This window comes from Embiotoca jacksoni, unplaced genomic scaffold (genome assembly GCF_022577435.1).
Source record: "Embiotoca jacksoni isolate LCO1_2020_lvr unplaced genomic scaffold, fEmbJac1.0.p SCAF_12, whole genome shotgun sequence".
Taxonomy (NCBI): Eukaryota; Metazoa; Chordata; class Actinopteri; family Embiotocidae; genus Embiotoca; species Embiotoca jacksoni.
Window position 1 is genome coordinate 16676455 of NW_027185252.1, and position 26434 is coordinate 16702888.

General features: G+C 42.1%; 2 protein-coding genes across 5 annotated transcripts; both read left to right on the forward strand.

Annotated features, from left to right (window-relative positions):
- The first annotated feature begins 1358 nt into the window (after positions 1-1358).
- Positions 1359-20048, forward strand: mypn (myopalladin). 4 transcript variants are annotated; one of them, XM_069145146.1, is made up of 21 exons: positions 1363-1644; positions 3499-4605; positions 8671-8846; positions 8943-8994; positions 9108-9459; positions 9559-9633; positions 9710-9851; positions 10648-10671; positions 11091-11207; positions 11302-12070; positions 12798-14078; positions 14164-14296; positions 15666-15743; positions 16622-16843; positions 16931-17080; positions 17176-17255; positions 17735-17861; positions 17942-18149; positions 18292-18457; positions 18617-18750; positions 18835-20048. In XM_069145146.1, the coding sequence occupies exons 2-21, from the start codon at positions 3503-3505 to the stop codon at positions 19011-19013; spliced, it is 5568 nt and encodes a 1855-aa protein (XP_069001247.1). In that variant the 5' UTR covers positions 1363-1644; positions 3499-3502; the 3' UTR covers positions 19014-20048. The 4 variants fall into 4 exon arrangements, with proteins under 4 accessions (XP_069001251.1, XP_069001247.1, XP_069001250.1 ...); XM_069145149.1 differs by having other exon boundaries at positions 15669-15743; XM_069145148.1 differs by having other exon boundaries at positions 1363-1588.
- Positions 20049-23312: 3264 nt separating this feature from the next.
- On the forward strand, positions 23313-23744 carry atoh7 (atonal bHLH transcription factor 7). The gene has a single exon (XM_069144086.1). The coding sequence runs from the start codon at positions 23313-23315 to the stop codon at positions 23742-23744; it is 432 nt and encodes a 143-aa protein (XP_069000187.1).
- Positions 23745-26434: the final 2690 nt, after the last annotated feature.

A 26434-nucleotide genomic window follows, 5' to 3' on the forward strand; every position in this document is an offset into this window, starting at 1 on the left:
GGTGATTCTATTTTTCATTTATTGAGATTTTAAAACGGGATTCTTAAGAAATGTTGATCCAATCAGTATGTGGGAATTAGAAAAGATCTTAAGAAATGGAGGGAAATCCCAATCACTGCTGATGCTAAACACTGAATGGACTGAGTTATTGATCAGCCACTTCATTACTGTGCTAGCATTGTGTTGGACCTCCTTTAATGTATATTCAACACGGTGCAGGAACGTTCCTGGGAGATTTTGAGCCACATTGACGGGACAGAATCAGGCTGAGGATTTGTCAGCAGTCCCTTAATGATGCAAATCTCCCGTTTCACCTCATCACAAAGGTGCTCTGTTGGATTGAGATGTGGCGACTGTGGACGCTGTGAGCTCATTATCATGTTGAAGAAACCAGTCTGAGATGATAGGAGCTCTGACATGGTGAAAAGTATCAGATGGGTACTCTTCAATCATGAAGGGTGGACGTGGTCAGCTACGATACTCGGGTGGTGTTTAAATGATGTTCAGTTGGTACTAAAGAGCCCTGAATGAGCCAAGGAAATGTCCCATACACCATTACACCACCACAAGCAGCCTGAAGTGTTGATACGAGGCAGGATGGATCCATGCGTTCATGTTATTTACACCAAATTCAGACCCGGTCATCTGAATGTAGCAGAAGAAATTGAAACGCATCAGACCAGGAAATGTGTTTCCAATCTGTCATTGTAGGATTTGGGTGTGCCCTGTGTAGCCTCGGTTTCCTGCTCTGAGCTGACAGGAAGAGGCTCCTGATTGAGAATCCAAGGAGAGCAGCAGTTTTTGAAACACTAAAACCAGCCCGTCTGACACCAACAACCATAACACAATCAAAGTCTTTCTTCTTCACTCTGATGCTTTGTTTAAACTTCAGCAGGTCCTCTTCTTCATGTCTACATGCCTACATGCAGTGAGTTTCTGCAACGTGATTTGCTGATTAGATTCTTGCTTTAATGTGCAGTTGAACAGGTGTACTGGAGAGTGTAAATCACTTTTTCTTAAAGAAGCTGCTTAAATATCCAGTTTAAAACAACAGTAAAATTCCACTTGACTCAAAAGCTGTCAGAAATCTGTAGCAGAGATTTATTGCTTTTATTTAAACCCAGTGAAGTTGTTACACTATTGCCAGATGTGTCACTGCCTCTGTTTCTTTACAGTGTATCTTACTTAAAATGTATGTTTTGAAATAGATCGTCGCTGTTGATCTGCAGTGTGGACGTTAGAGCGTGTGAGAGGTTCAACAAGGAGCTTCTAATTCTGTAGGACGGAGGTCTCTGATGGACCACTGGAGGAGGAATCCCTTTACAGCACGCGCCCCCCCTGGCCAATGAGGACGGACGCCACCCAGACACATGGGGCCAGGCCTCCCCAAAAATAACCTGCGACCACCGCACTGACAAATGTTGCTACTTTTACTGGTGACAGGTTACCGTAGCTACTCTGCTCCACATTTTTCCTGTAAACTTCAAGGTTAGCTGTGTGCAAGAAACACCGGGGGAGGCTGGCCGTGTCCGAGGTTTTCCCAGGTGGCAGCAACCAGAAGACTGGAATCTCCCCCCTTTCAACACAGGTGCACTTTGCGGTTATACCAGTCCTTCACAGGGGCCAGCTGAGTTTATTCTGAAGGTAAAATGCAACACCCCCTAATTTAATTGTTCACAGTGTCCCATTGACTGTCTTCTGTCATGGGCCTCATATGCTGTGTATAGCCTCAGAAAATCTGACATTGAGCCTCCATCAAGCTTCGGTCTATTTCTGTCGCACTGTTATGCTCTGATTTAATTGAATTATCTTAACCTGCCCGGGTGTGTGCTGCTGCGTTTAGCCGGGGGGCCTGATTATCCTCCGTGGGCTGTGACTGTTCAATCATGTATGATAATTATATTTCTGTTTGTGTAATTTGATTAATGTCTGTTGTGACTGATCAAACTCCTGAAAACAAGGGCCCACAGGAGGAGAGGCATGGCTATTTTTTTGTTGATTTTCTTCATGTAAACTGACCCCTCGCTATTATTAGATATGACTTGGTGGCCTTGGACCCTGTTTGCAAAGGATTAATGTACACAACAGCTGCAGCCTCAGGTCTGTTGGAAGGGCATTGCTGTCTCTCTTAATTGCACTGATTTGAGTGTCAGTAGCAGATGTGTACCCTATCTCATGTCTGGATTCAATAACTTGTTCATGCTCAGTGTCGAAAAGGTGTGCGAAGTCTAAACGTCATGTAAGTGTCGGTCTGAGACGGACGGGGGGGAAAGAAATCAGCAGCTCTCATGTCAGCACATGAACCTGATACCCCGTCGAGGCTGAAGGATGAATTTAAGCTCAAATAAAAAGCTATTTTTACCTCATATCCCCTGCTTTTAACTACAGCCTCTGTATTCATGCCCCGTCTTTGAGCCAAATATTTCTCAAGGATTGTTTGAGCATGAGGGAAGTATAATATTAATGCCAGTTATATCTGAGGTGTCTGTCACTATCTGTTTTTATTGACTTCAGTATGTTAGAGAGAGTCTGTTGAACATCACCACCTCGGGATTTAGTACAATTTGTGTATGCTTGACATTACTCCTTTTGAATGCAGTTAGCTTCTCAGTTTATCGTTAAATAATTTTTCCAGAAAATAGCGAAAAACTGACCGAGATAAAACTGGCATTTTTCTATTGAAGGAAAAACAAAAAGTGGTGAATCTTCAAATTTGAGGATGTGGAACAAGTGCTTTTCTTCTCTTTTTTTAATGGCATTTTTGCTTAAAAAATTTAAACTGACATCAAATAAAAATTGTTAATCGACTCCTCAATTAATTGATGTTTTTTTTGTTTTTTTTATCTCTGTTTGTCACGCCATAAAGTTTTTCGATTACTTTTATTTCTTCCAGATGGCCACTGGGTTTGTCATTTTTAGAGCAGCGTTTAAATAAACCTATAGAGTCAGAAATCTGCGCTAAACAGTGTACCTTTAGTTCAGTTATATTTGTGTTACGGTGTCATGTAGTGATGATGAACTGTCAACAGTGATAAATTTAGAAAATTACTTCGCTATCCTGTAGCGCAGCTTTTAAAAGGAAAGACAAAACATGATAATGATATAATATCCAAAATCTAAGACGATATCCAGTCTTATATCATGGTGTAAGTACAATATTGACATATTACCCAGCTCTATGTTAGGGGACTAAATATTCATTGATCACTAGAATCTCTATTCATGATGTTTTGGTCCACAGATAATCATCCAATTAAATTTATACATATCTGATGAATGTCTGAGGACCCAAACATCATAAATGAAGTGGTATTCAGTGTGCAGGATTTCTGTTCTTTCCCATTTGGTAATGACCTACTTGTGCAGCAGGAAATCATTCTGAACACCTTCAGTAACAGTTGGAAGACAGTCGGCACTAAAGTGGACTTGAATATCTTTTGCTAATATTTTGTAATATTATTTGCAGTCTTTTAATTACGTGCCTTGTGTTCATTTCAGCAACATGCAGGAGAACAACATTGACCAGCCACCGTCACTGTCTCAGCTCCTGCGGGAGAGCTACCTGGCAGAGGCCAGAGCCCAGCAGCGCCACAGCGAGATGAGCCGCTCAGACGCTTCTTCCTCACGCCTCAAGATCTACGGGTCACTCAAAGGCAAAGCTGAAGACACTGTGGGTCACAGTGATCCCCAGTTCTCAGACCTGTCTGCCTTCCTCAGCCAAGAGGAGCTGGATAAGAGCGTGAACCTGGCATGCCAGGCCATCGGACACGAGCCTCGTGAGGAGAGGGCAGAGGTCAAGGCCTCTGTCACGCCGTCAACCCCGTCCAGCATCTCCTCCGCCTCAGTTTCCTCCTCCTCACCCCCTTCCAACCCCTCTCCTGCTCCTTCGGCTGCTCCTTCGGCTGCTCCTTCAGCAGTGCCCTTCACGCAGCCAGCCTCTGAGTTTAAAGAACTGCCAGCAACACACACGACATTCACACAAGACAGAAAGATGCACAAAGCGTCCACACGGCAGGACAACATGACGAGGAGCAGCCAGGACTCCAGCGAAGGATTCAACGACTACAACAGGTCAGGGAGCAACGCCCCGTACGGTGTGGAGACCCAGTCCAAGAAGGAGTTCCTCAACAAGGCGGCGGACTTCATCGAGGAGCTCTCCTCCCTCTTCAAGGCCAACAGCTCCAAACGGGTACGACCGAGAGCGTGCAAAACCCACAGGAGTAGGAACCAGAACAAGAGCCAGACCGATGGGGCCGAGTATCCCGTCGCCTCTGACAACAGGGAGCGTGCCGTCATGCCCGTGGAGGCGGAGAAGGATAGACCGAGCCCCGCTGTCAGCCACCAGCCGGCCGTCCAACTGGACTCTGAGACCGGACATGTGGAGTTTCAGGACTGCAGGAGTACTGAGGAGCAGCAGTATGACTCTGTGTCCCAGAAGGAGGAGGGAGAGCCTGAAAGCTTTGACTTAACAGAAAGTCCATACCCGTCGGAGACTGTTTGTGAGCCACCTCATTTCATCCAGAAACTGAAAAGCAGGGAGGTTCCTGAAGGCAGCAATGTCCAGTTAGACTGCATTGTGAGAGGACTCCCTGTGCCTGAGGTCCGGTAAGGAAACCCACTCAGTTTCTCCCCTTTATACGAGTGTATTTTTGCTTTTGTCTCATTAAAAATCATTATTTGACAGCTGTAGGTATCAGCTACTTTTCAGTTTAAGTTTTGACAGTAAAATATATGTTGACTTTATACTGTAAAATATGATGAGATTTTTATAGATTTAACCGCATTTAAATAGACGACTAACCAAAACAAGTTAGACAAATAACTACACCAGTCAAAGTAATTATATCTTAATTATATATGTTGTATAATTATATTATAATATTAATGCATCAGTAACACGGGTGTTAGAAATATTGACATTATTGTGATTCCGTATCGATGCTCCAAAAAGTAACAGCTTATATTGAAATATTGATGGCAGTTCCTTCGCTGTGATTGCACACAGACGTGCTGTGGTGATGGATGTTAGACGGACTGTGATATGATTATGAATATGATTGTGTGTTCTTTATTCTATGACAGTTTTCTAAAATTTAGATTTTATTCTAAATATAGAAGTATCACAATAAATGAAATCGTAACACCCGTATTAGATCGCCAGATTCTTGCCATTCTATTCGCGGCCCTATTCAGAGATAATAATCCACCTATACGCTCTGTAATGATCTAAGACTCACAGGGGTTATTTTCACTTTTGAGACTTTAAGTGCAGTAAACTAAGATACTTTTCCACGTAAAAATTATCCCCAAAAATACACTTTAATATATAATTTACAATATATGAATCATTTGGCAGATGAAATATTATATTTGTGCTTTAATAAAATATAAACAGACATGCAGGTATATTCTAGAGCCAAATATGATCAGGTAGTAGATATTAACTTCTTATCCATGTATTGGCACTCATGTCGTCCTATATGTAACACCACATCGGCAGGTGAGACGTGTCAAAGACGCGTTTGAGGTCATGTTGTGTCGCTTGTCAGTTTATCTACCAGAGAGCACTGAGTGGTTTTCTCAGGATGTATCATGGTATCTATTCTTTAATAACCAAATATAAAGGATATTACACACGTTCATGTTTGTGTGTTTTTGGTATTTTGAAGCATGTATTGGTCAATTAGTTGAGATATTGTTATTGATATGGTGTCAGTAACTGCCAGATAGTGATTTAAAGATTCAGTCCTGTCTGTGTCTGCAGCTCTGCTCACTGAATAAGTACTTTAAGAAGTGTTGGTCATAGATGAATGATGCAGTGTCTCTTGGGACATCCAAACAGAAGTGACTTGTGATGATAGCCGACAGCTGATTGTGAATGGTATGAATGTGCGTTTGTGCAGGTGTGTGTTTGTGTGTGTGTGTGTGTGTGTGTGTGTGTGTGTGTGTGTGTGTGTGGTCAGGGGAGTAAATGATCCTTGTGTTAGGTTTTATGTTAAGAAGGACACCGGTCATCAATCACATCCAGTCAAAATGTGCTGAAATATGAGAAGAGTTTACAACTTTTATCGCAGTCAGTGAACAGCCTTTGGTATTAAATTTGAAAATCAATCTCTTGTGTTCATGTTTGTCTTAATGGTTGTCCTGTTAGATGTGTTTTAAATCACTACAAACCCCCTCTCGGGTCAACAAAGAGAGACTTGAAAGGGCGAAGCTGAGGTGTCAGACTGTAGGGGGCATGGGCTTGTTAGTCCCTCTGAACATTGTCGAGCCTCTAACTTATACTTGTGCGGGGAGAATGTAGCTCTCGGCCATTTTTAGACTGGACAGGCAGTGCGAGCTGTAGTCGCGTCTGATGATGGAACTCGACTCAGGTTTTGACAGAAGCATGAAGAGTTCGGTAAGATGATTTATGTAGTTTTTGTTTGGTGGGCATCTTTATAGGATTAGTTGTTGGCCTCACAGTGTTTTACTAGTCTGAAGCGCAGAGTTCTGTTGTAGTGGTTTCTACTTCAAATATAACTCTTGGCTTTTATTTTGTTTATTTTAGTAACAGTTGTTTATATTTACTTCAGTGGGATGTTTGTACAGCAGCTTCTCTTTCAGTCCATGCAGCGTGTCACCTAAAGGAGTCTCAACAGAGTTGTCAGCTTCATATTTCCCATCAGTTTGCAGTGGTGTGCTGTCTCCGGTGTGTCAGGCCGCACCATTGTGTGTGTTCAGAGTCTATGTTTAGCATTGTGCGTATGAAACTGGGTCGGCCAGTCAGAGATCCCGGGCTCCAGAGGGGAATCTCCTCTCTGGTTTGGAGCTCCGGAGGAAAAATAGCCCGGACAGGTGCAGCGATCTGGTTCTGTGCCTCACCGACCAGCCACCTCTCTCATGCTTTCAATTTAGAGCCTTACTCCTTAGAGATGACATAGCTCGGCTCAGGCTGAACATGGCCAGCACATTCCCAACGGGTTGAGTCCAAATATCAGGATCAGATCTCTAGTGTGGGTTTGTGTTTTCACTGGATAATACTCCAGAAGTTTAGACGATTTCTGGAGCACACCCAGGCTGTTTTTTTGTAACCTGCTTTTGGAAATAAGTTTAAAGCCTGAAGTTTGGGGCATCTTCGACCTCCATTGAATGCATAGTAATTTGATTTATTTGAAAAAGTAAAGGATACTCGTAGAGATGAGCCCATCTCCCAAGATTTACGGCTACACGATGACGTCTTGTCAGAGAGTAATACATCACCCCTATTCCTGTCTGTTTATTGGCTGGATTTTATAAAGTATCAAGGCCTCATCGTCTCGAAATAGATGCACGCTGACGTAGAAGCCGACGCATATGTTGCTGGTCAGGATGGGGATGAAGCTCGAGGTTTACTATAAGTAGTTTTACAATGAAAAAATAGACTGTTGCCAACTACAGCTCCAGTCTACTACATGGTTTTAGCCACACAGGAGATTTTTCTCATTTTATCATGTTTGAATACATTTAATCCTAATTTAACAGCATGAAATTCCAGAATACGATATTGATTACTGGCTTTAGGGTGCTGACCTCATGTAACCTGGTTTACATCTAGGCGGCGGCCTTTGTTGTATGTCATCTCTGACCTTATTTAATAAACAACTTTCAATAAACAAAAAAACTCAAATTCGATAGTAAAATGCAATTTTAACTTGTTACTTTCGAGCAGAGCAGACACATTTTTCCACAGATCGAGGTAGTGGCTCATTGACAAGAGACAATTTATAAAAAAAAAAATTGGCAAGATGTCTGTTTTTGACAATCATTTCTGCAAAATACTAATATTACTTGTACGCAAGAGTGGTGTTTTAATTATTCTGAATTTAAAATGTTAACTTTCTGCAAAATATGCCCTATTTTAATGTACAGTAATTTTACATATGACAAACATGGATTTTTGGACCACTCTCCTCCATCCAGAATCATTTTTGGTCCTTCATGGGAAAAAACTTGGGCACCTCCGCTTTAGAGTTTCTATTTGGTGCTCTTCATCATCACAACATCAACAGTGCATTGAAGCAACCAACACACTGGAATGGCTTGCTGGTGTTGCTTCTTATTTTACATGGAAAGGGATAGGGCTTGCTCATCAAAACGTTTTCCTCTCGGCCTGCATAACTACTGAGTGGCAGCGAGCCAGAAGTGGTATTAGGGAACTGGGACAAACACCACATGGTACTGGCGGCACAGAAACAGTGTCAGAGGGTTAACGGAAGGGAAAAAAGGGAAGTGACTGAAGAAGAGTGGGTGTTAAATAATAACACAAAGGTTGGAGAATCTTAAAATATCCTACTGAACTAATAGTCACATTAAAGTACGATCACTACAACTGAAAAAGAGTAGATTGCTGTGAGAAAACAACTCAAGCCGAGCTACAGACAGGTTAGAAAAACCCTTAGAAGTAAGTGTAGAAGCACAACAAAATGCAGAGTGTAAGTGACCACTTATGAAAGTATGAAAATGACTTTATGTTTGGAGGAATGCTACTATCATCCAATCCATGTCCACTTGCACTGAAGCTAATAAGGATTGTACTGTAATGATTTGTCAAACATGCTTATAATCATACCGAAAATATAAGAATTGCAGCCCTGGAAGAAGCTCAGAGAGTTAAATGTGACCCGTTTTGCTGTTTTTGTTTAATCCCAGGTGGTTTTGTGAGGGCAAGGAGCTGGAGAACAGCCCTGACATCCAGATCATCACCGACGGTGAGCTGCACTCTCTGATCATCGCGGAGGCGTTCGAGGAAGATACAGGTCGCTACTCCTGCTTTGCCTCTAACTTCTATGGTACTGACTCCACGTCAGCTGAGATCTACGTTGAAGGTGATTCTTATGTTTCTTTCTTTGACACTTTTACAAGGCTGTATAATAACATGATTAGTGATGGATAATGCAGACTTTGTTTGTTCAATCCTACAGGGGCCTCCTCTTCGGACTCTGAAGGGGAGCAGCACTTTGAACATGTAGCCCAGTGAGTTAAGAGACCTTAACACCCGCTTCAAAGAGACCCATCATTTAAATATAAGTGTGTGGACCATAACGACATTAAACAACACAATTTCTTTCTTCTGTGATTTTGAAAAGGCTGCAGAGTAAACAACCAAAGTCATCTTTACCTCCATCATCAAACCAAACGGTCCCTGCTGAGGAGGAAGACTCTGTGTCGTCCCAGCCAGCAGCAGCAGACCCCGAGGAAGAGGCCGAGGAGCTCTCCTCTCCAACAACCAACCAAACAGTCCCAGAACCGGTCCGAAAGACAGCCGCTGCTTCACTTCCCGTCCCGGAGCTACCTGACGTATCTGTGGCCTCCACGGCGCGCCCTGCTCTGGAGGAGACAGCAGAGGTACCTGTGCAGGAGATTCCCGCTTCATCAGGTGATACAGAACTCACAGAAGCCCCGGAGGTGTCAACATCAGCTCCAGCACAACAACCGGAGGTACAAAAACTAAAATATCTCCTCCCACTATAATTTTATATACGTTTTAGATATTTTGATCAACTTGGTCTGTGTGTGTTTTTTTTTTTAAATATTTAGAGTCAAACTTCCAACTACAATTACCCACAAGGGTTAAACGGACAACCAATCATGGCTGCCCCTGTTTTCACAAAGGTATGTAATACTGCTGCTGTGTATCAGACTGTACATTTATTGATGTAACATACTAAAGTCTGTGATGTCCTCCCAGAGCCTGCAGGACCTCCTGGCGTCAGAAGGCCAGCTGGTGGTGCTAGAGAGCCGTGTGAAAGGGGTGCCATCGCCTCGGGTGGACTGGTACAGGGAGGGAAAACCCATCTACGACTCTCCTGACTTCAGGATCCTGCAGAAAAGTAAGCTCAGCTGCAGTCCCACCGAACACGTGCTGTCTCCCTGGCAACTGTTTCCTATGAATCTCACTGTGCAGCAAGAAAACCAAAACTTAATAACGCTATGATAAAAATAAAAGCTTAGCATTTCGATTGCTTGATGAATGCAGGCAAGCAAATAACGTTTTTAAGATTTATACTTCGTTTCAACAGGCTCCTCATGTGCTGTCTATTGAATGTCTATTAGAATATCCTGAGACATAAACACATTAAGTCCTTTATCTTAAATAATTCGGATTCCTAACAAATGTTGGGATTTTAATGAGCTCAAAAAGCTAAAAATGCTGATATTGTTGCAAAAATATTTTAAGGATAAGGACGTTTGTGCTTGTATAAATCTGTGTGTGGTGTCATTCTTTAAAGCACTGTGTTAAAGCACTTTCTTCATTTCTCTACATCTTTTTTGCTATTGTGGAATAGAGTCCCATCGATATAATAAATAATTTATTAAAGGAAATAATAAAATAAGAGTCGAATGATTGTGAGCTGACAATTAGTCTCAGACAAGCTAATTAAACCAAATCATAGTTCAATTATGTGGCTTTTATTTCTTTTCTCTATTTTTTAAATGTATTTTCTATATTTTTTAATGTTCCTTTTCATGCGAAACACTACATGTAATTTTCTTGCTGTAAAGCACTTTGAGCTGCATTTCTTGTGTGAAAGATGCTGTAAAATAAAGTTTACTATTATTACTATTAGTATTATTATGAAATATTTTTGCAGTGTTTTACAGACTTTGGTTCTTTGTTTGTTTCAGAGCCCAGATCTCCAGCAGAATTAGGTACATATTTCATTCAATCCTCATTTGTCAAAAGTACACGTGTTGACTGCCCCAGAGCAGCTGCCTGTCTGTGTGCGACGCCGCGCTGTGTACTTGTTACTCTGCTCAAGTGTTTATAGTCCTTGGCTGAAGCTTCTGCTCTCCTTCAGTACATAAGCCAGGGCTGCTTTTCCATGACTCTGGACCTTATAAGGTAGTCTCTCATTCTGTGTCAAACCACCATGGCAGATCACTGCAACTTGCCTCAGCTGCACATACACTCTCAGCCCCAGTGATACGTAGAAAACCTCATTGACGAGCATTTAAATACACGAGTCATGCATCGTTCTTTACTGCAGTGAGACACTTTGCTCGTCGAGAAACTGATACGATGTAGTTAGAGATTATCACACTCTCACTGTTTTATCCTTCACCTGCAGAGGAAATATGCACTTTGGTCATTGCCGAGGTCTTTCCTGAAGATTCGGGGATGTTTACTTGTACAGCAAACAACAAGTATGGAACCGTGTCTAGCACCGCTGCACTGAAGGTCAAAGGTAACACTTCTCTTTCACTTTACAAAAACATCAAACATTCTTATTCTTACATTGAAATTTCTATATTTTTAGTATGTATAACTTTTATTTTCAGGTAAAGGCAGCAACAGCAACCACGTGAGGCCTTTTAACAGTTTAATGGTGGAGCCCGGTGGAGTCCAAGAACTTTCCCCATCAGCTCCTCCTGTAAACCCTCAACCAGAGGTTCCTGTGACCAGCAGCGTTAAGCCCCACTCCAGCACCATTCGTCTAGACCCCCTTGTCTCTAGCACCTTACGCCTGGACCCCATAAACACCAGCAGCCTCCGTCTGGACCCCCACAGCTCTGGCATGTTGCTCCGCACCAGCCTGCCCAGTCTGGAACCCTCCAGTCTTACCAGTATCTCCTGCCTGAACTCTCGCAGCACCAGCACCCCAAACTTAGATCCTCTCTGCCTCCACCAGGACCCTCCTGGATCCAGTGGAGGACCGCCAGAACCACAGAGTGGCAGGCAGTTTATCTCGTACCCAAAACCCTTCGTTCCTTCACATGCGGTTGAGAACTCAGCTAAACAGGAAGTGTCCAGACCTTCAGCGACATTGCCTGACATTAGCCCCAAACCTAAGGTGACCCCGACCCATCAGAACGGCAGCCCCATCGTGGTGCCGTTGCCCGATCCTCCTCCTAACTCCTGCCTGAAGACAGGCACTCTGACAAACCACAAAGACTCACGCTCCAGCTCCAGAGTCGGTCTGCGCGTGCACTTCAAACTGCCTGAGGATGAGGAGAATGAACAAAGTGGGGAATCCAGTCACTCTGATGAAGATGTCAATCAGTCGTCACTCAGCAAAGAACCACCACCAGTGCGGGCTAAACCCAAACTGTGAGTAGAGAAAACAACCCCATGTAGATGAGTCTCTGTGTTATGACACTATGTGGAGCAGCACAGTAGGAGGAAAAAAAAAATCACTGTCAAAACTTTGATTTTGTACATGAGTTACCCAAATTGTGTCCAAACTTTGCCTTGTATTAGAATGAATTTGATGGGCTGTGTTCAGAAAAGCAGAGGAGGTGGGCGGTTCCTCTTCCTCTGGCTCAGATAGCAGCTGTAATCATTTCAATTCATAAATGAATGCATGAGGACTTCAAATGTGGACCTTTCGGCTTTCTAAAACAAAGGATGGCATTTTCTATTTGTAAGTTTACTTCTATGCATTTATATTGATCTAATATTTCAGACAGAGCTGTAAATTCAATCTTAGTGGTTCACTGTTATTTTTTTAAGGTATCAGAGGCTAAAAAAACAGATAAATATGTTATTTAGTCCTGTAAAGTATCTTTTAAGTGAATCTGCAGGAATTTGATGGTAAATCAAAGCAAACATCCTGTTTAGAGTGAAGATTTAATGTGTCTAAATCTTGGATTGTATTGTTTGCAGGCTACTTGTTGGTAGCCCATAAAAGGGCAGAGTATTCTTCATGCTGACTTTGGCTCATTCCTGCCGGGGTTTACTGCGTGGACTTAATTTATGAGAGCAGCTCACTGAGCCTCATCTTCACCATGTATAGTTTTGGTTGTTCTTTCATTTAGCTTTTTGCTCTGATCAACAGGGACCCTGCTCAGCTCCAGCTGCTGCACAACCAGGTCCTCATGGAGCAACAGCAGGACACAGAACCTCAGACCCAGACCCAAACCCACACCCAGCCTCAGTCCCACCCCCCATTCCAGATCCAGATCCAACCCGAGGTCCAAAGCTCCCACGAAGGTCCGCTGTGGTCTCCCAGAATACACCGTGAATCCCACGTGCCGCCTTTCCAGTCGTACCTAAACACGACGACACACCCGCAGCAGATACCCCACTCTGCACCTCCACTGACCACCAACCCTCCGCAGCAGATACCCCACTCTGCACCTCCACTGACCACCAACCCTCTGCAGCAGATACCCCACTCTGCACCTCCACTGACCACCAACCCTCTGCAGCAGATACCCCACTCTGCACCTCCACTGACCACCAACCCTCCGCAGCAGATACCCCACTCTGCACCTCCACTGACCACCAACCCTCCTGCTCCCTCACTGTCCTCTGCTCCAGCACTCAGCGCCACCTTTCCGCCTCTTTTCAACACTTCTCTTGCTCCTCCTTTGAGCTCCCCTCCTTCTATTCCTCAGTTTAAGACTTCCTCGCTGGTGACCTCCCCTCCACCTGCCCAACAGCTCAACACAGCTCCTTCTCTTAGTACGGCACCTGTAACCAACACCATCCATGCCTCCCACCTGAACCTGTCCCCTGCAGCTCTTGCCAGAATGGCACCCACACCCCAATTCTGCTCTCCACCTGCACCGAAGCTCAGCACAGTCCCAACAGATTCAACCCCGGCCTTCCAGCAGATTATATCTCCTACTCCTCTTCTGAGGAGCACTCACGCCTCCCTCATGAATCTCACCGCCATCTCCCACACCTTCAACTATGCCCGGCCGAAAGAGTTCATCGCTGCTCAGACCTTCTCGCCAGTCAGAAGTCCTTCCCCAACAGAATCGCCAGTCCCTCTGTTAAACGAGCTGGCCGCTGAGCTCAACTCCTCCGCAGCAAGCTCCCCTACTATCCCGCCGTTCTCCCCGGCGCCCAGGATCTTCCCTACAAGGGTGCTCAAGTCTCCCACCAGTCCTCCGTCAATCGTGTCGTCGCCTACACCAGGGTCGGCCACATTCCTGAATAGCATGTTCGCCTTAAGAGCCCAGTCGCCCCCACATGCCTCTTCTCCCACCTCCAGCAGCTCCACCCCGAGTCCCATTCAAAACCCCGTAGCCTTCCTCAGCTCCGTCCTGCCATCGCTGACTCCAAGCCAGCCCACCAACTCAATGGGCCTGCCCAAGGGGGCTCCATCAGGGTACGTCTTCTCTAACAGAGTACAACGCTGATGAGATTGCGAACTGTCACACGTTCTACCACAATTTTGCTCCCTGTCTCTTCAGGCTACAAAAGAAGATACCCAAGATGCGAATCCCTTCACTTGAAGACATCCGTGAGAGCAAAGAAATGCTCCTCCACGACATCGAGAAGAAGCTTCGATTCAAAGACGATACTCCACATTTTGTACATCAACAGGTACTTGGTAGTCTCTGCAGCTCTGATTTATTTTTATTTATGACTGCCTCAGTTGCAGTGATGTAGCGGTGAATATATAATATTGCAGACAACTACCAGCATAAACAAAAATTATGTTGAAAAGATTTAGCTCAGCCCAAAAGGTGGATCCCCTGGATTCTCAACTCTAAGCATGCAATTCACCCATCAGTCCACTAGATACCGTGTCAGTGTTAAGTTTTCCACCTCCTCGGCGTGAAAAGTAAGGTGCCCACTTAGTTTGGTTTAGGCATCAAAACTACTTGATTAGGGTTACGAAAATATGATGGTTTGTTAATTATATGTAAATAACATTACCTACATAACCCGATGTAGGTTACTTAACATACATCACGTAACTTGAATACGTTACGTTATGTGAATAATTTACGTAAGTTACTTCAAAGAAATCCTTGCTGACTTTTGCCATTTCACAGACTCCAACACCAGTCTCCCTGTTGAAAGTTCTGGGTTTAATTGACAAACAGATTGTATGTAAAAGTGGGCGTAGTATCTGGATCTGACAACTAAGGCCAATGCAGAAGTGCCACTAGAGGTTGGCTCCAAAATGGCTCTTGCTCCATGAACTCCCATTCAACTTCTTTCATGAAATACAAAGTCAATCATTTTTTTCCGAAACTCATTATGAAGTCACTGAAGTCACTTCTTCTTATTAGTTTTTTGGTGGCCCATCTGAAAATAATCCCATAATTTAATTGATATTAGGCCTCAAAAAGCATTATGTTTGGGGGTGTGTCTGTTTGATTGACGGGTCTGTGGTGCAGTCAGGTTTCTGCTACAGGGGGGCGGGGTGTGGTGTCCTTGGGTTTCCAGTCAGATCGAATCAGATCCACCAGTCGCTCCTCCCCAGACAATAGTCTAATATAAAACAGAGCAAAGCATGTGTATTACATGCTTTGCTCTGTTTTATATTAGACTATTGTGTGAAAATGAATGTCAGGTTGAAACATTAGTATGTGATCGCTAGTTTTTAACTAACCAAATGTAGCAGTCTGGTCTTTTAAACTTACAAAACTTATGTTTACCGTATGTTAACCAGTGACTGTGCTGCCTTCTCACTTGTGCCGAGCTTTGTATACATGTGTATACAGAATATGTATACAGTCTGAGATGATTATCCTTTTAGAGATGTAAAATCATACAGAGACGTGCCAACTCAGCCTTCATTCCCTCCCAAGTCATTCACAGTCATTCATCATTGTGTGTCTGTGTACTGTAACAACTTGTGCATGCTAATAACAACAGCTCGTGCGTTATTCCATCATTATATGTTTTGTATGTAGAGTTTGTGTGTCTTCGGTGTTCATCATCCATCCCTATCCTCTCATAGAAGCGGAGTAATGAGGGGAAAACAGCGAGCAGACCCCTTGGACCAAACATTCCTGCCACTGTCTTTAACTATGATGAGGTACAAGGATCCTCCCGTCCCAAGCACTGCTTTGCTCGAGGCTGTATGGGTTATTATAATGTTTCAGACCGATCATAAAACTTCAGATATTGTCAAAAACTACAGTTAATTAATTTTTCTAATCAAGCATTCAAGTTTTTGTTAACTAATAAATAACCTGCACGAGTGATCTAAACAAATTTAAGGATTTAAATTCAGTAAGCTAATGAAATGTAATGACTCTACTGTTTGTTGAACTGTTTGTAATATCCTCCAGAGTTTTAATTTCCTCACTAAAGCTTGCAGCCCTGTTTCCTGATTTCAATGTAGAGTTTCCCCCCCATAAAAGCCAACATGGCTCAACTCACATATACACATGCATTACATTTCACACACTTAAATCATCTCCTGATCGCTGTCTCTTTCTGCTAGCCCACAAATCTTAAAGAGGTACTTTATGTGAGCAAAATAAGGTGTCTAATATTTTGAGATTGTGTTTTTCTACTTGAACTCTTCTTCCTCTGTTCTCTGTTTTACCCTCAGCCTTATTTGTTTTGGTTGGATGAGCAAAAAATGTCTTTTTTTTTACGAAACCGGAGTGATAGTGTGCGACAGATGATCCTTATCATCATCAAGTGGTTTAGAGTCACAATCTGTACTATAATCCTTTGATATTTGAGTTATGGATTGTTGCTTGTTGATAAACAGATGCATGTTGTCTCATACTCTTGATTACTGCAAGCCATCCCACGAGCATTTTTTGCTTCTATGTGACATGTATGCATGTTGTTATAGTCATCAGTTTGCAGGCAAATGTGGTCGTTAACACAAAGACAGATTGTGCACGCAGTACTGTGACTGTTGTGACTGCTTTTATGGAGTGGTTTTTAATTTTCCAGGAGTACAAAGTGTCCAATTTTGAGCAAAGGTTAATGAGTGAGATCGAGTTTCGCTTGGAGCGAACGCCGGTGGAGGAGTCGGATGACGAGGTGCAGCACGATGACGTCCCCACGGGAAAATGCATCGCACCCATATTCGACAAGAAACTGAAGAACTTCAGGGCGATGGAGGGCGTTCCCGTCACTTTCTCTTGTAAAATAGTGGGAATCCCGCTTCCAAAGGTGAGAGGTCAACAGCTGTGCTTGTAGAAAATGAAAGCATAATCTTTGAAATTCAACCCTCACATTCATTTCTCTGTCTCTCATCAGGTTTACTGGTTTAAGGATGGCAAGCAGATCTTAAGGAAGAACGTCCATTACAGGAAGATAAGAGAGGGGGACGGGACCTGTGCTTTACATATAGAGTCCACGACCAACGACGATGACGGCAACTACACCATCATGGCAGCTAATCCACAGGTGACACCTCTCTCTCAGTTTCCTATTCATACTCTCAGCACCTCCTATCCAGCTATTTGAACTGAGTTTTAATTTGATATTTTTTTCATCATCAGGGACGAATCAGCTGCTCGGGTCATTTGATTGTCCAAACGGGACCTCCCCGAAACCGAATGACACCGATTCACTCTCAGAGGTGAGCGGGCCTGAGTGTGCAATGTGATCTGCGGAGGTGAGAAGGAATCCCTCTGCAGCCTGGGGAAAATACTATTGATTTTCCTCCCTGACAATGACAATATTTTGGTAACACTTTACCCTTCACGTCCTTCGAATCAGCATTGGGAAAGAACATGCAAACATTTAATTAAGGGCTTATAATGTAAACCATAATATAGTTGTGTATTTATAACTATCGATGAATGTGCTGTATCACAAACAAAGACTCACATTTAATGAAAACTACATTATAGTGTGTGCAAACTATTTAGTGAGTGTTTATTTACTGACTATAAATGATAAATAGACCTAAAGTCAAGCGTTACTGATATGTTTGGATCATGTGTATCTGTTTATACGGAAATCCCAATACTAATGTACACCACTGACAAAAACACTTTATAGGTTAATGCAAGATATGTGCTTTATAACATACTTCACTCACCTCCTTCTCGTCAGGGTGCGAGCCCGCATACAGGAAGTTGAAAGTGAACAAACCCAGGAGCGCTTCTTTCGGCCTCACTTCCTCCAGGCTCCGGGGGACATGCTGGCTCATGAGGGAAGATTATGCAGACTAGACTGTAAGGTAGGTAGCAGGTTCTGTAAATAATAATAAATATGGGGAATGTTTGACTCGCCTCACTGTCAGCTTTTTGGGTTTTCCAGGTGAGTGGTCTTCCCAACCCAGAACTGATGTGGTTGGTCAACGGGAGGCCGATCTACCCGGACATTTACCACAAGATGCTGGTGCGGGAGAACGGCATCCATTCACTGGTCATTGACCCGCTGATGCAGAACGACGCCGGCACATACACCTGCATTGCGAGCAACAAAGCAGGGCAGAGCTCCTTCAGCCTGGAACTGAAAGTTGTGGGTAAGGACAGGAAACAAACCTTTAGATAGGTGACAAAGAAGAGATCATTTAAATGTATGAAGTTCAGAGTAATACCGTACTGTGCTGCAGTGTCCTGTGTCTTGTTCGGACGTTTCAGTAATATGAGTCATATCCACTTTAGAGAAAGAGATGAAGCACCCGCCCCAGTTTGTGGAGAAGCTGCAGAACATGGGGATTCCTGAGGGGACCCCGGTCAGGCTGGAGTGCCGCGTGGTGGGTATGCCTCCTCCGGTCATCTTCTGGAAGAAAGACAATGACAGCATTCCTAAAATGAAGGACAGAATAAGGTTAGTGGGGGCTCTGACTCTCAGTGGCATATTGTAATTTCTCCATCAAAATTTAATTGGTTTACCTTCAATGTCCAACAAAAGTGTCTGTATAAAAATGCAAAAAATTAAAATCTCTTTGAGAGTTGTAATAAATTCTCCATTATTTGTTTATTTCAGTGTGACCCAGGACGCCACAGGATACGTGTGTCTCCTCATCCAGCCAACAACAAAAAACGACGCTGGCTGGTACACGGTGTCAGCCAAAAACGAGGCTGGAATCATATCTTGCACGTGCAGACTTGATATTTATGGTAAATATTCTGCATAGCCGTGTAACTGCCACATTTTCAGTACGTCACTCTGTGGTACTGCTAGCTAACCGCTTGCACCTTCAGCCCAGTGGCATCAGAGCATCCCCGCACCTATGAAGAAAGCTCCGCGACCAGGCAGCCGTTACGCCGCTCTGACGGGCCAGGGGCTCGACATCAAGTCAGCTTTCCCCACGTCGGACACCAGCCCCATCCTGTTCTCCAGCTCCCCTCCCGAGGCCACGCTGGAGAGCGAGGAGCTGTGAGCAGCGAGATGGGGAACCCTCAGAGGGCTCAAAGCAGAATGATCATCAGAGAAGATCTTACGTGATGCATTTGACGTGACACATTCAGATTAGATTTACTGTGTTAAATCTATCAGCAATGATAGTGGGTTTGTCACCATTCCTATTTACTCGAGTCATGTGACAAGTGTTTCACATACAGGAAAATCACAGATGTGCAAAGTCTTAGCTCATGAGCCATCGACGGAGTTGAATATTGTTTTCTGACAGGTTTGAATGATTTGTTGTCTTCATCATATGATGGGGAGGTTGCTGATAACATCTGATCTTAATTGTTAGCCTTGATCTCAAAGTGTTTGTAGCACCACTTCTTTTTACTGTGAGTCACATATACCTGTACTGGTAGCAATAGTCTCTTTTAAACTTTACATAAAAAGTAGTCATAGGTTATTGTTTATTAATACTCAGAAACAGTTTGGAGTATCTTAATATAAATTTGATTGAGCCATTTAGATGAGTTTATTTAAATGGCTCCAGCAGGGTGGGATTCTTTCTACATTTAACTAAAGTTCATCACTGGTTCACAATTTTTTTGCACCATGTTTTTCATGTGCATGCATGCATACGGCTGAAGAAGATTTAGATATAAATAAACACCGTGTCTTCTCAGTCATAATACCACTAAGCTGTTATTCAAGTCTAATTGATGGCTTGTAGTTGAAACACTGAAAACACTTTCTTTGATTTAGTTTTTTGGCTTTAAGATGATTTAATTAATATTTGTTTTGACAAAGATTTAGTTAATCTGCAGTTCAGGATGTGTGATCAGACGAGAGTCACGAGACTAAAAAAAAAAGTTTGTTTTGTGATACGACAGATTGTTGGCTGTCGAATATATCATGCAGAGATTATTACTGAACATTGGTTGACTTTGATTTAATAAATTCAAGTCAGTATGAAAACATACTGAATAAAAGTTTGAAAGCACATATTTAACTGATGTAAAGTTGCACATTGTAAAATAGTTTTGTCCTTCTCAGAATAAAGTTATATTTATTCAAATGGGTGATTTTTTTGGTGCTTCATAAAATCTGATAATAATTAATACTTTAGGATATTATCTCCATCAAAGTGGCACTTCAAATCTAAATGTCTGCCATCACAGCTGAGGTTGTTTTGAGCCTGCTGTAATTAGAGCCATATTCGCTTAAACTGATGCCAAATTCAAAACAAACAGGAAATCTCAGAAGCCAATTAAGCATTGCTAATCAGTCCAATTAGACGGGATGAGAGTTCAAATAGGCATAAAATTACATTCACCTTACGTGACCTAATTATACTCACAGCCTCATTTGACCAGCTGCCAGACCTGCTTGTTAACTGGGTGCTCAGTCTGTAGCGAAGAAGTAAAGATCTGTGGGCGTTGAATGAGATTTTCTTTTGTTGTTGGAAAAAAAAATCCAATTGTTTGGAGACTTCTTTTTTTCACTCAAGGTTCCTTTTATACTGAATATTGTCATAATGTTTCATATTTCCTAAGTTTCTAAGTTCTAAATTCTAGTGATTACGGCAATATCAGCAGAACATATAGCAGCAAAAATTACTAAAATTAAAACCAGCAACAAAGAAGTTTAGGAAAATAAAAGTTCACACATTTGTAGAAAAAAAAAGTATTAATGTGTATTTCTCGTAAAAGTGAGTTTCAGCTTGTTTGTGCTGCTTGTTTAAAATATTCCTGAGATGATAATGAGATGTATTGAGTCAAAGCACACACGTAGAATAAACCCTCTCTTACACTTTCTCTTATTCTGAAACATACGCTTTGGGCCCTAATCTCCATTTCTCCATAAGGAGATCTGGATTTATGAGGGTACACATTTCTAACAGGGCAGACCGGTCACTCCTTGGTTGTGACATATGGCTTTTGACAGAGGGCATGGCTCAGCCATTGATGCTAAGATAAGCCAATCACGTGAAGGGTCGCAAAAAAAAACAAAAAAACAAAAAAGGCACGTAAGAGCAGATTCAAGTCTGAGATGAGCCCCTCAGACAAGACAAGCAGCAGCTGGCAAACTACATAAATCTGTAATCAATGAACCAACTGGTAGATGGGATTATATGCCTAACTGCACAGCTAACCGGTCCATCCCAAAATGACCAGACAGCATCAGCTTGTGTGCATGACCCAGTACCAGCGACAGGCATTATGCTAGGCCTCTGACAGTGATTAATCATTCATAACCTGTCTCTACACCCAAGCTCTGAGTCTGTCAATACACAGAGACAGGAGCTCCGTGTCCTCCCTGACAAAGGATGACACCAGCAGATAAAGCAGCAGAGGTGAATGAAATATTCTGCTAAGTTAGTTAAATAAAAGCAGCAATATCTTCATCAAGTAAAAGTACTCAATCACAAGATAAAGTCCTGCATTAACAATTTTACTTAAGTTAAAATTACTTCGGTATTATAAACAAAACATAGTCCAAAGTAGTCATATAGAATTTCAAATTTTTAGTATGCAATATAATTATGTATATTATAACGGATTATACAGTGGATTGTGGTCATTGATCGATCCGCGCGTGAACTGTAATTTTAAGTTCAATTTAACTGCTTTCTATGTTGTTGGGAAGTTTAATTTGTAAAAATGTTTCATATTTAACAGATTGGTCATTTTTTGGTAAAAAATTACAATCTGAAAAGTGACAGGAGGTGACAGATTAATATAGTGCAGGAAAAAAAAATATTTCTATCTCAAACTAGAACTACAAAGGATTACAACATTAACATACTCATATGAAGTACAAATACAATTGTCGAGGCAGGGGCCATAAAGCCTTTCTGAATTCAATTTAAAATTTTTGTGGCTTTTGGTTAACACTGTGTTAACAGTGTAGCAGATCTGTGTGTGTGTGTGTGTGTGTGTGTGTGTGTGTGTGTGTGTGTGTGTGTGTGTGTGTGTGTGTGCGTGTCAGGAACCTGCTGAATTACAGAATTCAATGTCGGCAGATGGGAAGGACAGACAGACAAATTATTCTGTCTGTCTCATTTTCTCGGACGACTAAACAGATCAATTATTTATTTCACATGTGGTCCCCGGTACAAAAGGAACAATAATGCATCTCATATACTGAGACTCATTAAAAACACAACAAAATATATTTTTAAAGCTAAATATTTCTACACCTGTAGACAAACTGCTCTCCGAGCCCTCGATGCTGTCAGTAATCTTTCCACCATCTTGGTCCATATTGTTTGAAATCTATAATCCCCTGATGTGCTGTTAAAATCCCTCATGTTGCAGCCCACACTTACACTTCTGTTGCCTCAGGCTAATCTCTCGAGCATCACATGGAGGGCAATTACATGAGAAGTGAAAGGGCACTTTTTGGATGGCTTATGTAACTTAATAAAACCTTAAAGACAAGGTGCTTTATATTTAATTTATACATAAACGAGATATAAAGTTGTGATAGCCACACAACATTTCTGAGATACATGACAGCTAAATATAACAAGGATTGAGTCAGAAATTTACATAAAAGTAAAAAAAAAAAAAAAAAGTTTAATGTAGAAGGAGAAAACATTTGAACTTGTAAAAATGTATGAAAGAAAAAAAAAGAAAATTTCAGTTCTGATTTCCATTCAAGCAAGTTTTTGGTACAGTTTTATTTATTTGCTAATATTAGATCATTTCTCAATTATCTGTTTAACTTAAGGTTTCATTAAGATTTCAGTCCTTAATAGATTTGAGATAATTGTTGGGCAAAATTTTAGCCTTTAAAAGTTTGTTTGCACCATCGCCTGTGGTGAGTTGAGCTACCAGATGGTAGACTTTTGGTGTTTGTGACACATGGCTCTGAGTGAAGCCACGGCCAGATAGCCCAGCCCAAGATAATTGGAATTTCATTAAGGTTTTGTTTGTGTGTGTGTGTGTGTGTGTGTGTGTGTGTGTGTGTGTGTGTGTGTGTGTGTGTGTGTGCATGGGTGTGTTTTTCTACAAGCAATATTGAGGGTGGAGTTGGGGGGCGGTGACTCCACCTGCTGCCACCTGTTCATCTGCTCCATCTTATAAAAGCTGCTCCCTTACTGTCTCCAGGATCACAGACACCTTGGACTCTTCAGACTGTTCACTATATCTGGAGGTAAATATTTGACACTCAGCACAAAAGACACCCAACGGGGTCAAAATCAAAGCTGCACCACTGAGGGAACCTCTGAGGAACCTTGAACCTGAAACTGGATCTGGAAATCTGCTGATTTGCAGTCGAGTCTTTCTGATCTAAGGACATTGACCATTTGATTCTTCAACCACAAACCATGAAGTCCTGTCGACCCAGCTGCACTGACTCCGGATCTGAGTCCTCCGAGCTGGACTCCATGAGCCCGGAGAAGTACGAGACTGCCACGAGGCGACGGATGGCGGCCAACGCCAGAGAGAGGAAGAGGATGCAGGGTTTGAACACGGCCTTCGATCGCTTGCGTAAAGTGGTCCCCCAGTGGGGCCAGGACAAAAAACTGTCCAAGTATGAGACCCTGCAGATGGCCCTCAGCTACATCATGGCCCTCAACCGGATCCTGACTGACGCCAGGAGGCACACTGCTCCTCACAGGCAGTGGCTGGACCTGCAGTTTGACTGTGTGCAGCCTGAGAACTTCTCCTGCCTCATGAGGTACGACTCTCCCACCGGACAGGAGTTCAACCAGTCGCCGTTCTCGTATCAGTTCGACGGCCATCAGGTCCACGCATAAACTGCCGCTGTTTGGTAGATAACCAGTCATGTTGTCGGATGTGAGTGACAATGTGAATATGTTTCCTCCAGTCTAGGAGACAGTAAATACATTTGTATTACATTATTTTTCATTTCATTTTCTACTAATCTAGTCTTTGTATGACAATCAGAAAGTCTTCTGTTTCACTTTGAAGTCTTTGATTTGTTTTCGCTAGCAAACCCTGCAATGTTGAGCAAATTTTTGTTCAAAGTATAGCCGCGAAAGAATCGTAGTGTCATCACAATGACCTCTAGATTGTACTGAAGATGCAGGAAATGGTGTATCGTGTTTTATCAGTTATTTTGATATGGCCCTAAAATGTTGTGCAATGTTCAATGGATTCTGAGAAAATCATTGTGGTCTTTAGTTGCATTGATTAAGTCAAGATGTACCGGTAACTATTTTGTCAAAGTGTCAGCGCATATTTGTAGAGATGAAAAATGGACGTTATTTTTCAAACACTTCTATTTTGTTTAATTATAGTTTTTCATCAAAAATAAAAATTATTTTGAATGAAAAATCCTTCGTTTTGGTTTTATTGTCCTCTATTGGGTACAGTAGTGAGCTCATTATGATGACTGCAAAAGCAGCACATGCTATGTTAGTAATTACTATTTTTAAGAATAGTAAATAGACAAAGTAAATATTAATAGTAAATATTTAAAGTATAAACCTGGCATTTTAAAATGAACTTACATTTTTAGATATTTTAGAGCACAAAAGTAAAATTCGCTGCATAATTTTCTAATTTCAATAAAAACATACCCTTATACTTTGAAAGCCTCGACATTTAAGTGCTCATCATCTCAATTTGTTTGGTTAAAAGAGGGTCTATTGCAAAGAACAAAAGATTTACAGGACGGTTTGTTTTGTGAGTGTCAAGTTCTCAGTAGGAATGATTGCGGGTCAAGTCCGCTGCTCGGCCTCGCGCTGCACACTGGGGAATAAATCCTCCTTTTGTCCAGACTTCCTGTGCTGTGAGATAAGACACTTTTACGTCATTGGGAGGCAACAAAACTCTCAACATTTAAAACGGACTATTTGGTGAGTAAGTAACAATCATTATGTCGATCTATTTTAACATTTTCTCTATACAAACAACTGCTTTTGGAGTTTTAAAGTATTATAATGCATTCAGGATAGTCCGGTGTATGAAGAGATAAACCAGGATGACATATGATCAGCAACTGTCCATTGTTGGAGCCACGCGGCTACAGATTTAAATGGCAATCATCAACCACTGAAAAGTGACCGTCGCAGATTTAAATAAGTTTGAAAGGTGGCACAAGCCGGAGCAGATTAAGAAGGCCTGTGTGCCAGATCCTACCACGGCTTCAGCAGGGGAGCAGAAATTAAACTTCATTGTGTGCTAATGGCTGTGGGTAATCGCTCTGTTCAGAGCCGCTGGAGCATGAACGCCCATAGCTGGACCCAAACTTTATCTGCATTAAGTAGAAGACATACACAGCAGTGCACCAACTTTAATGTTAATACACTATTATGGTATGGATGGTAGTATTTGGAATTATGTTATTTTACAGTAAATTTGGTTTAATGCCTTAAACTTTGCACAAAAAGCAAACACGTACATAGACACAAAGATGCATATGTAAATAAAAAAAGCATGTAACAAATCATTAAAAAAAAAAACAAATGAAGCTAAAACATGTATTATTCTAGCTACTAAACTGATCACTGATATCAGCCAAGAACATTTAAATACATGTCGGGTGTTGCAGGAGGCTTAATGTAAAGTTGGCAGAAGAGACACATCCAATAGAAAAGGTGCCAAACACTGATACAGATGGTCACAAAGATTCATCTGCCACGGTGAATGTTTGCATACCTAATAAACGCTTTCTGACAGTTGGCATGTGAAACATGAATAGAGTCAAAAGTGCGTCATGTTAATGAGGCAGAGACCGTCAGTGACACTGCAATCACGCTGCTCATTAATTCCGCCACAAGCAGCGAACAGTTGGTGGCAGAGACTAAAATCGACGTGCAATCAATTGATTTCCTCAATGGGAGCACGTTATTGGAGGAGTCGTTAATCAATAGTGACAACAATGTGCTCAGCATGGAAGTAACTGAGAGGCCAAAACAAATTAAAATGTCTTTCAACTGCTGAATTATTTAGTCTTCCAACATGGCTGCATGTTCTCTTTTATAAGACATTTTCAGCAGCTTAATAAATATGGTAGAGATCCCCACTATAAAATATAGTTCATTAAATTTGGAAAGTTATTTTTGGTCATTTGAGCTCTTGGCTGCCGGTTTAAAGGAGGATAGTAAGTGACGGGGAAGCAGGTGGTCTCTACACTAATTTTACATGTTTTGTTTTCTGGTCATTTCGTTTTATTTTACCAAATGCTCAGTCTAATGAGGTTAAATGTGGGGTCAGTTGTCCAGTAAGTGTCCACAGCAGAAAACAAGTGTTGTGTAAGTGCAACACCAATCATGTTATTACGTCAATGTGCTTCAATTAGGTCTCAATCTCAAGACAACAAAAGCTACAACAGTGGGCCTGCAGCTCCTCCCTCAACAAAGCTTATGTCATCATCGTTTCTCCAGCAGGTGTTCAAAAGCTGACGACTCTGCTCGCCTTCACTTCCCTCTCTGACCTAAACACCAGCAGACCATCCAGAGAAACGCACGTGTCCCGCAGC